General features: G+C 44.7%; 1 protein-coding gene across 1 annotated transcript; it reads right to left on the bottom strand.

Moving 5' to 3' along the window:
- Positions 1–1,061: 1,061 nt before the first annotated feature.
- Positions 1,062–11,105, bottom strand: LOC119938030 (flavin-containing monooxygenase 5-like). Its single transcript, XM_038757685.1, has 8 exons — positions 10,959–11,105; positions 9,705–9,893; positions 8,531–8,693; positions 7,910–8,052; positions 5,299–5,498; positions 4,076–4,434; positions 3,172–3,244; positions 1,062–1,416 (listed from the first exon to the last, which is right to left on the bottom strand). Exons 1-8 carry the CDS (start codon positions 11,088–11,090, stop codon positions 1,062–1,064), a joined length of 1,614 nt encoding a protein of 537 aa, XP_038613613.1. The 5' UTR covers positions 11,091–11,105.

The raw sequence follows: 11,105 nt of genomic DNA, 5'->3' as shown, positions 1-11,105 counted from the left end.
ACCACTCTACCCTGACTCCCCCAGTGTATGGGGAAAGAAAGAAGGTTTGGGCTGTATTTGAAGTTGCTCCTATTTTTGATAAAAAAAAAGAGAACATACTGCTTTGAAAATATGTATATTTATAATTGATTTTAGGCTCTATCCTATTAGCTTGAATGTAGAACTGAAATCAACTGATATATTGATGGTACACACAGCAGATCTGAAGTTAATATTAACTGATTAGGAAACACGTGGATTTGCCATAGAAGATAGAAGGTTGCTTTAATGCTGTTAATACAAAAGCCAGCTTGCTTCTGTGAGAGACGGAAAAGGAGACTAAAATGTTATTTCTTTCCAGAAGAAAACCATAATGAAATCTGGGGGTGGGGCAGGATGGGGTAACACCCTCATTAAGGTAGATCTTCCAAATCCTTAAATCTAACCAAATGATCCGGGTTCCTGGAGCGGGAGTATCTGATCTGCCGCACCCCCATCCTCTCTGTTCTCTTCAATTTCCTTTTGCCAGTAATAATAATAATGATGATGGCATTTGTTAAGCGCTTACTATGTGCTAGGCACTGTACAAAATGCTGGCTCTTCTCTGTCCTGGGATAGGACATTTCATGCTCTGGCCAGGAGGCCTATGGGAAATTAAACCAGTCTTGGAGGAGGAATGGTTATGAACACTTGGCTACATCTTGGCTCAGTGGAAAGAGCACAGGCTTTGGAGTCAGAGGTCATGGGTTCAAATCCTGGCTCTGCCACTTTTCAGCTGGGTGACTTTGGGCAAGTCGCTTTACTTCTCTGTGCCTCAGTTACCTCATCTGTAAAATGGGGATTAAGACTGTGAGCCCCCCATGGGACAACCTGATCCCCTTGTAACCTCCCTAGTGCTTAGAACAGTGCTTTGCACATAGTAAGCGCTTAATAAATGCCATTATTATTATTTTTATTATTATTATTACACACCAGGTTCCAGCTGACCTCTTCAGCAACACAGCTTAAGGACTGTGAGCCAAAGGGCAAAATGGGGTCAAGTGTGGGGACAGCATGGTCGGACATCTCCTTGGAGGGGGGCTTTACAAGTAAATAGAAATCACCGTGAAAAGGGCAATAAGACCGACGCTTTTCACAAGCAGGAGAGGTGAGGAGAAGGGGCTGGTGGGGCCGGGGCTGGGAGGCAGCCGGGTTTTGGTGGCCTTGACGATCCTCGCCCTCTGGGCCATGATGGATGCGCGAGCTCCAGCCCACTTGCCTGGTCCAGTCAGCCGATACTGCGCGGGCGAGCACGGGCCGAACAGGACTTCCCAAGCCAGCCTAGGGTCAGTGAGGAAGAGCGACAACAGGGGAGGCTTCACACCCACGAAGGCAGCCATTTCATCCATGTAGTCGATGTACTGCACCTGCAGGGTGATGTGCAGACTGGGCACGTACCTGGATGGGAAAGGGAGGGGAGTGAGCATCCCTACCACTTGGCGAAGACTCGATTCTCATGCAAACATTGGCTGTTTTACCTGTAGGTCCATTCATAGCTGTGGAAACCACCGGGACTGGGGAAAAGAATTCACTCAGCTCCTTCCCACCACCTCTCACCCTTCCTACAGTACCCATCTTAAGGTTGAAAGTCCTAGACTCCACTATTCACCCTTCCTTCACCCCTCCCTCAGCCCCACATCTCACTTATGTAAATGCCGATAATGTATTTATTTATATTTCAGCCTCCCCCTCTAGACTATAAGCTCGCTGTGGGCAGGGAATGTGTCTACCAACTCTGTTATGAGAGAAGCAGCATGGCTCAGTGGAAAGAGCCCGGGCTTTGGAGTCAGGGGTCATGGGTTCAAATCTCAGCTCTGCCAATTGTCAGCTGTGTGACTTTGGGCAAGTCACTTCACTTCTCTGTGCCTCAGTTACCTCATCTGTAAAATAGGTATTAAGACTGTGAGCCCCCAGTGGTACAATCTGATCTACTTCTAACCTCCCCAGTGCTTAGAACAGTGCTTTGGACTTAGTAAGTGCTTAATAAATGCCATCATTAGTATTATACTGTAATCTCCCAAGTGCTTAATATAGTGGTCTGCATACAATAACCTCTTAATAAATATGATCAATTGACAGACGGCCCTATAATATTTATGGTGCCATGAGGCTTTGTGCTTTGCTGGAAGCTTATAGCTATCAAGCAGTGTAGCTCAGTGGAAAGAGCCTAGGGCTGGGAGCCAGAGGGCCTGGGGTCTAATCTTGGCTCCTCCACCTATCTGCTACATGACTCTGGACAAGTCACTTAACTTCTCCATGCCTCAGTTTCCTCATCTGTAAAATGGAAATTCAATACCTGTCACCCTGCTACTTAGATTGTGAGCCTCCTGTGACACAGGGACTCTGTCCAAACTGCTTATTTTTATATCTAACCCAGGGCTTAGTATATTGCTTGGGACAGAATAAGAGCTTAACAAATACCATGATCATTCATTTAGTCATATTTATTAAGCGCTTATTGTGTGCACAGCACTGTACTAAGCGCTCTACTATACTTTACTGTATTGTACTTTCCCAAGCACTTAGTACAGTGCTCTGCACACAGTAAGTGCACAATAAGTAGTTTTCCAGGTGGGAGAATCATTTGAGAGCAGATGGTGGACAGGCAGAGACATTCCCACTCCCTCTCAAATTAATATTCCATCTGAACCCTTTCAAATTATAGTCACTCACTTCAACAGTCCCCACAGAGTCTAAGCTTCATTTTTATCCTCTACTGTTTCCCTCTATTCCTAACCTTAATATCTGTCTCCTCCTGTAGACTCTAAGATCCTAGTGGGCAAGGGTCATATCTACCAACTCTTGTATTGTACTCTCTCAAGCACTTAGTACAGTGCTCTACACACAATAAGCACTCCATAAATACCACTGATTGATTGATTCTAGAACACCTGCATTTTCCAGCCCAAAAAATCTTTACTAGAATGAAGTCTTCCTTATTTTAAAAGAAGGATGAGAGTTACTTTGTGGTTAGGATGAGAGTTATTCTTCTCTCTCACTTCAGTGGCAATGCCATTCAGGTGAAGTAGTATGTTCGAGCTCTCTTTACGAGCTTCAGTTTGAGGGTTTAAAATTGAGAGTAAGAAAGCCAAAGGCATTCTTTTTCTGGGGACATATACCAACACTGTTTAGCTTAGCCCAGAGAGATTTTACCGTTTCTCATTATCCTTTATCTTCTTGATAATGTCAGCTATCATGACGTCTTCTTTAGGGAGTTGGATCAGGCCTGGAAAATCCAGAAAATATTCCACTATTCAATTCTTGACCTATAGTCCTTATGAATCCCAACCTATATTTTCACTTCCCAGCATCCCACTGTACATGCAAAGGGAGAGATTTAAGATCAGGATGGACCAGTTAAGGTAGGAGCTACACATTCAGACAAGGACACTTCAGAGTTTTAATCATAGCCCTCCCAGAGACCAAATACATTTTAACGGACCTGGATTATTAATGGGTGAAAGACTTGCAGTCTCAAAGACCCATGCTGCAGGTGATGTTGTGTTTTGCTTTAAGGACAGACACATCTTCATGATCAAAATTAACTGAACATTTTGGCAATTCACTGGGTTATCTAGTCTTAGCCACATTATATATCAGGACAGTGTATTGTTGGAAACAGTCAAAAGGTGGAAGGTTGAAACTTGTACTCCTTTTCATACCTGTTTCTAATGGGGATGATTCTGAATTTGGCCTGAATTGAGAGGCTTTAAATAGCATGGTTGGACATACAGATGCCTATATACTTTGGGGAAACCCCATTTAGGTGCAAAGAAGATCAGCAAACTGGTACACAGGTGTGAACCTTCTCAACGGATTTAGACCTGGGCTTCCTCCTCACTCTAGTCAGATTGCTTGCCATCGGCAAATTACTCTGGCAGACTCCTGCTAGGAAGTGTTCCTTCCCTCTGCAACCTACTCCTGTATGAATCATCATGGGCAGGGAACATGTCTACCCTCTCTGTTACACTGTACTCTCCCAAGCACTTGGTACAGTGCTCTGCACACAGTAAGTGCTCAATAAAATTGATTCATTGATTGGATCTTTTCTACTCACCCTTGAAGACCCGTGTGGCCCCACGAGCTTGCAGTTCTGCCACTGGCATGATGGCACCCAAGGGTTGGATGTGGCCGATAATGGCCAGGGTGGGTTTCTCCAGATACGGGGGGAAGATGAATTTGTACAGGGAGACCTGGTGGTTCTGGTTGATTTTGAGGACAGATTCGTCGAGGAAGGGAAATGAGAAAGAGTAGCCTGTGGCAAAGATAACCACATCGATGTCCTCTTCCTGGGTGCCATCTTCAAAAATCACAGCTGTTTCGGTAAACTCCTTCACGTTTGGCTTCACAGTCACCCGGCCAGAAATAATGGCATTGGGAAGGTCATCTCCCACTATGGGGTATTTGCTGAGAAACCTGAATGTGTTTAAAACACGAGGGGTGATTAATAATAATAACTGTGGTATTTATTAAATGCTAATTGTGTGCCAGGCACTGCACTAAGCACTGGGGTGGATACAAGTAAATTGGGTTGGACACCATTCCTTTCCCACATTGGGCTCTCAGCCTTAATCCCCATTTTATGGATGAGTTAACTGAGGCACAGAGAAGTGGAGTGACTTGCCTAAGGTCACACAGCAGATAAGAGGTGGAGCTGGGATTAACACTCATGTCCACCTGATTCCCAGGCTCATGTTCTATCCCCTTGAAGCATAGAAACACCTTGAAGAGGACGGGGACCATGCTCCTTACCCAACTGTATTCTCCCAAGTGCTTAGAACGGTGCTCTGCACATGGTAGGTCTTCAGTAAATACAAATGATTGCTAAAAGCCTTTCGGACCAGGCTGTATTATAAAAAATAACTATTGAGATCAAGTTTTAAGGGAAACATAGCCATCAAAATTTAGGCATAATACTTTAAACCTGCCTTTCACTGGCTCACTGTGGACACAGTTGATTTAAAAATCTAACCCAACACAAAGCCTACATGTAATGACGTTCAGTAATGTTTCACCATTAAATATGTTGCTTGTCCAGTTTAGTGTTCACGGGGGTCATGCTAATGGATGATACATCCCTTCCAACACTGATTTTTCTAGAAGATATTGGCCCTGAGTCTATAGAGCAGTTAAGTTTTTTTTCCTAAGGAAAAGTCTCTGTCTGTGACTTCTCAGAAACATATGCACCTAATCCTGACCTAGTTCACTCGATAGAGTGGCTGATAACAGGACAGCTATTCAGTCTAGCAGCTCTTTTGTTCAGAGACATGCAGAAAATACCTGAAGGGAGGCTTCAGTCCATAGTTGGCATGATTGAATCTTGAGTTCAATTTGTTCTCCCCCCACATGTTCAGCAGACCCAGGGGCACAACGTGTCGGATAAAATTTTTGAAGCGAGTGAAATGAATGACATCGAGGGGGTAGCCTGCATCCGAAACCCGATTTAACACCCACGATCCCGACCTGGTGCTCAGAAATACCTTGAATGAGAAATGCAAAAAAGTGAAATCACGTGGGTGCCTCCCCATGACCCCGCTGTCGGAAGAAGGAAAGATTTGGGAGCAATAAAGGCCACAGAAAATTCTAGAGGCTGAAAACTCCCTGAAGGCAGAGAATGTAGCACCTAACTCTATTGTGATAATAATAATAATAATAAATAATAATGGTATTTGTTAAGCACTTATTATGTGCTACACACTGAACTAAGTGCTGGGATGGATAAAAGCAAATCAGGTTGGACACAGTCCTGTCCCACATGAGGCTCAGTTTTCATCCCCATTTTACAGATGAGGGAACTGAGGCCCTGAGAAGTGAAGTGACTCACCCAAAGCTACACCGCAGGCAAGTGGTGAAGTCTGAATCATCATCATCATCATCATCAATCGTATTTATTGAGTGCTTACTGTGTGCAGAGCACTGTACTAAGCGCTTGGGAAGTACAAGTTGGCAACATATAGAGACAGTCCCTACCCAACAGTGGGCTCACAGTCTAAAAGGGGGAGACAGAGAACAAAACCAAACGTACTAACAAAATAAAATAAATAGAATAGATATGTACAGGCAAAATAAATAAATAAATAAGTAGAGTAACAAATATGTACAAACATATACATATATACAGGTGCTGTGGGGAAGGGAAGGAGGTAAGATGCAGGGGTGGAGAGGGGGATGAGGGGGAGAACCCAATTCTGGAAGGAAGGAAGGAAGGAAGGAAGGAAGGAAGGAAGGAAGGAAGGAAGGAAGGAAGGAAGGAAGGAAGGAAGGAAGGAAGGAAGGAAGGAAGAAAGAAAGAAAGAAAGAAAGAAAGGAAGGAAGAAAGAAAGAAAGGAAGGAAGAAAGGAAGAAAGAAGAAAAGGAAGAAAGAAAGGAAGGAAGGAAGGAAGCAATAAAGGAAGGAAGGAAGAAAGAAAGAAAGGAAGAAAGAAAGGAAGAAAGAAAGAAAGAAAGAAAGAAAGAAAGAAAGAAAGAAAGAAAGAAAGAAAGAAAGAAAGAAAGAAAGAAAGAAAGAAAGAAAGAAAGTAAGTAAGAAAGAGGAAGGAAGGAAGGAAGGAAGGAAGGAAGGAAGGAAGGAAGGAAGGAAGGAAGGAAGGAAGAAAGAAAGAAAGAAAGAAAGAAAGAAAGAAAGAAAGAAAGAAAGAAAGAAAGAAAGAAAGAAAGAAAGAAAGAAAGAAAGAAAGAAAGGAAGGAAGGAAGAAAGGAAGAAAGGAAGAAAGGAAGAAAATGAAGAAAATGAAGAAACCCAGAACCCAGGTCCTTCTGACTCTATCCATTTAACCACTCTGCTTTGATTATACTCTCTCAGGTTCTTTGCAGTGCTTTGCTCCATTTAGGTGCTCAATAAATATCAATGACTGATTGATTTGAAACCCTTCTGGGAAACAGGAGCGTCATTAATCTCCCAAACTGTCGTTGCTGACGTTACTTGAGAAGAAAGGATTTTCTCTTGGCTTGACTTGCCCTCTAGTGGGCACGTGGCTGAAGCAGCGATGCAGCCTGGACACATGGATTGTTCTAGGATGGATAAGATGAACGTTTTCAGTCAATCGATCAATCAATCAATCGTATTTATTGAGCGCTTACTGTGTGCAGAGCACTGTACTAAGCGCTTATGTCCTCTACAAACCACCTCTCTTTCCCTGGTAGCTCGTTGTGGGCAGGGGTTCTCTCTCTTTAATGCTACTTTCCTCAGCACTTAGTACAGAGCTCTGCACACAGTAAGCGCTCAATAAATACGATTGAACTGAATTGAATTCCCATCAGAGACACTGCCTTTAGTGGCTCTGTATTCTATCCCTAAAACGGCCCCTGCTCCCTGGCAGTAATTGTGGGGAGCAGGGAGATTCCGAATGAATGAATGCGGTGAGCAGAGGGAAGCTTTGGGAAGCAGTTGCCATGGACAACCGGGAAACAGGGCTCTAGATGTCACGGAAGGGGCAGATGGAGGTAAATTCAGACAAACTGGACCCCTCTCCCCCGGGGTCCATCCTTGACTTGGAGGAAGAGGGAGGAAATAAACCCCCAGTCCATGATCTGCTCCAAAACCTCCTTTCTATAAGGGAGAATTTGGTAGTGAGAAGGGTAGGGGAGGAGATGGGACCGAAGCCCTGGGTAATGGGCTCAGTCTAGTACCAACCCGATTTGCTTGTATCCACCTCAGCGCTTAATAGAGTGCCTGGCACGTAGCAAACGCTTAACAAACACCACATTTATTATTACCATTTCCCAACCTAGCATGGGCATCAGGAGGAAGAACTAAGTGCAGTCCCCTTTGCCCATAATAATAAAATGGAAACTTTAGCCAAGTGTGCAATTGGGAGGGTGGTGATGACCACAAAACAATGATCAGAGCCCCAGAAGAGCGAAAGAAGTGGCAGGATTGTGAGGAACAAACCTTCTTGGCAGAATGACTGAGATCCACAGTGATGTCGGCTCCGGAGTTCCCCAGGCCGATCATGACGACCCTCTTGTCTTTGAATTTTTCTGGGTACTTGTATTCCCTGCTGTGCAGATACTGCCCTTTAAACTTACTTATGCCTGAGTGAGGGAAGGAGGGAGGTAAAAACAAAGATGAAGAGGTGTGAGCTCACCCGGAGCTGGGGTTTAACCTTGGGAAACTCTCTGAAGCTATACGCTGCTGCAATTTGCTGGGAGATTTTTATAAGCCTCAGGGTTCTCATTATGTACTCCCAGCCATTGTAACTCTCTGTCTTAACCAGGGTTTTAATCTCCCCATCCACCTTGCCCCAAATTATTGTTATTATTGTCTCTGTTAAGTACTTACTATGTGTCAAGCATTGTTTAAAGTGACTAAATCATGCACATGTTGGTGAAGACTGCATTTCCAAACCTGCTCAGAAATAAGGCATCAGCTCTAAGCTCTTTCTGGGGGCCAGGATGTTATAGACAATGCTGGTTTCAGTGTTTTTCTTAGATTTGAGCTTCATCAGGATTTGAGAATGCAGCTTTTACCATGGGGGAAATGGAATTTCATGGACTCGGGACAGGGACTTACCCGGGAAAGACTCCAGTGGTAAGTAAGGGTCAATATGATGGCCAGTACAAACCAGGACGGCATCGAAGATGGCCGACTTCTTCTCTCCTTGAGTCTCAGTGACCACCTCCCACTGGCCAGTGACAGAGAAATCTGGTCGTTTCTTTAAACTGAGCACTGTGGTCTAGAATAGAAAGGAAACACGGTGGAAACTCTCTGTGCTTGATTGGTGATGGACCAGCCCTGTTATCATGGGTCTGTCCCTGAGGAGTAGAGATGGGGGAATGGAGGGTGAGAATTTTCAACCAAGGTGGCCCCAATGTCAAGATCTTAGTCCCAGGCTCCAAACCTAAATAAAGTACTGCAAGTTGTCTGGGTTAAAAATCTATAAAGCTCTCCGCTGCTATTATGTCAGAAAGGGAAGACCTCACCTTAGGCTCAGAAGCTACTGCACCTCAAGGAAGGGCTTCCTATGATTTTCTAGCAATTCAAGTCTCCGGCTGAATCCTGAAGTCCAGAGGGCTTTGTTTGACTGCTTCTCATGTTCTACTGGGTCTGGTGGTGAGTGGAAGTGAGTCAAAGAGGATCATTTTTGCCACCCATTGTAGGCAGGGATTGTCTCTATTGCTGTATTGTACTTTCCCAAGCACAGTACAGTGCTCTGCACACAGTTAAGCACTCAATAAATATGATTGAATGAATGAATTAAAGTGTGCTTGTAGCCATAGAACCAAGCCCTGAGTGCGGCAGATCCAAGAGAGGAAATCATTTTTGAGTCACTAGAAATCTTCCCGTTGCAGTGATTGGCTGTAACAGGTATTCAGTCATGGCCAGTCTGAAATGTGGAAGGGTATGAACAGAGACAACAGGTATTCCAGGTTGCCATGGGATGATCTTGGAGGGTTAATACCTTAGAGAGAATGGAGCATCTTAATCTTTCTTTTTCTGTTGGTACTTGCAATGGTTTTCCTTCACTACTTCTAGCACTAATTTGGGGCGAAGAAGCCACTGAGCCTGATATCTTTGATACTGGGGTCCACTCAGAGATGGAATATTACATATAACAACACACCAAAACCCTCAAACAAGGTCATACCTTAGGCTGGCACCATCCCAAGTAACCAAGTGAGCACTTACCTGTCACTTCAGCTCTGAAAAGAACCCCAGGCATAGAATCACAATTTTTGTGTCTTACCTTGAAGTTTATGTACTTTAGCAGGTCGAAGTGCTTGGCGTACGAATGGAAATAGTCCATGATCTGACTGTTGTGCATATAATTGGGATAATCTTCTGGAATGGGGAAGTCACTGTAATTCATCATCTCTTTAGAGGTGTTGATAGTCAGAGATTTGTATATGCTAGCTCTGCCTTCGATACTGCACTCCTATGGGATGCCAAGAAATGAGAATTGTGTTTATTCCAAAGGCTAGTGTGACACATTTGCCACACAGAGGAGTGTATTTATTGAGCACCCACTAGTTGCAAAACATTACACTAAGTGCCTGGGACATGCCGAAACAAGGCTGTGAGAAGCAATGTTGCCTGGTGGAAAGAGCATTGGCTTGGGAGTCAGAGGAACTTGGCTTCTAATCCCAGCTCTGCCACTTGTCTCCTGAACAACTGGCTTTGGGCAAGTCATTTCTGTGCCTCAGTTTCCTCAGCTGTAAAATGGGGAATACTTGGTCTCCCTCCCCCTTCAGACTGTGTGCCCCGTGAAGAAAAGAGACTATGTCCGATATGCTTATATAGGTTTCAACTCCAGACCTCAGCAAAGTGCTTGGAACATAGTAAAGGCTTAGCCAGTACCACAGGTTTTATTATTATTAGGGACGCAGTCCCAGCCCACAAGGAGTTTGTACTCTAAATTCTCTCTGGTCCCTGTTGCTGCTCAGCTTCCAGTGGTGGAGGGAAGGTTGGGGGGTGGGCCACAAAGAAAGTGGGGAGCTAGTTAGGAGGAAGTCCAAATCTCTGCTCTCATAATCTTTTCACCCACAGGCCCAGATCTGTTAGCCCTCCTAGGTGCTCTTTTCTGCTATAGCCACATGGTGTTGCAAAGTAACTCTGGGGACCTGGGGACTTAGGAGGTTCAGTGCCTAGAAGCAAGGCTGAACTTCAGTGTTGGGGTCTCCAGGATTCTTCTACTCCTGAACCTGACCTTGCCCACTGGTCTGTTATTGCTGCTAAGGCTGCTACTCTTGCCACAGCAAGAAAATTTCAGGAGGGAAATGAGGAAGGGATGTGGCCTTTCCTAAACTTCATCATCCAGTCTTAATATTCAGGTTTGGTTTGCAGGGGAATCCGGGATGGATCTGCTCTTCCAGGGAGGAGGATCGTACTGCTCTTTGACTCTGGGGAGGATGGAGCTTGGGGTGGGGTTCTGTGATTCAGAGCCCTAACTAAACTCAGCTCACCAACGGGGAGGAGAAATCAGCTGACCGACATCTCTTACTTGGAATTTCCAGAGTCCCCCGATGTGGTCGCTTTTCTCAAAGCAGGTGGGCTCCAGACCCTCATCCAAACAGCACTTTATGGCAGGCAGTCCACAGGAACCGGCTCCAATTACTGCCACGCTTTTGGCCATGGCCTCCTGGATCAG

Source organism: Tachyglossus aculeatus, chromosome 16, assembly GCF_015852505.1.
Source record: "Tachyglossus aculeatus isolate mTacAcu1 chromosome 16, mTacAcu1.pri, whole genome shotgun sequence".
Classification (NCBI taxonomy): Eukaryota; Metazoa; Chordata; class Mammalia; order Monotremata; family Tachyglossidae; genus Tachyglossus; species Tachyglossus aculeatus.
This window is presented reverse-complemented; position numbering and strand designations above follow the sequence as displayed.

Coding starts and splice junctions, on each gene's coding strand:
- LOC119938030 (XM_038757685.1), bottom strand. CDS start 11,090: ATGGCCAAAAGCGTGGCAGTAATTGGAGCCGGTTCCTGTGGACTGCCT. Junction 9,894..10,958: donor GGGGACTCTGGAAATTCCAA/GTAAGAGATGTC, acceptor GGCATCCCATAG/GAGTGCAGTATCGAAGGCAG. Junction 4,435..5,298: donor GGACTGAAGCCTCCCTTCAG/GTATTTTCTGCA, acceptor AAACACATTCAG/GTTTCTCAGCAAATACCCCA.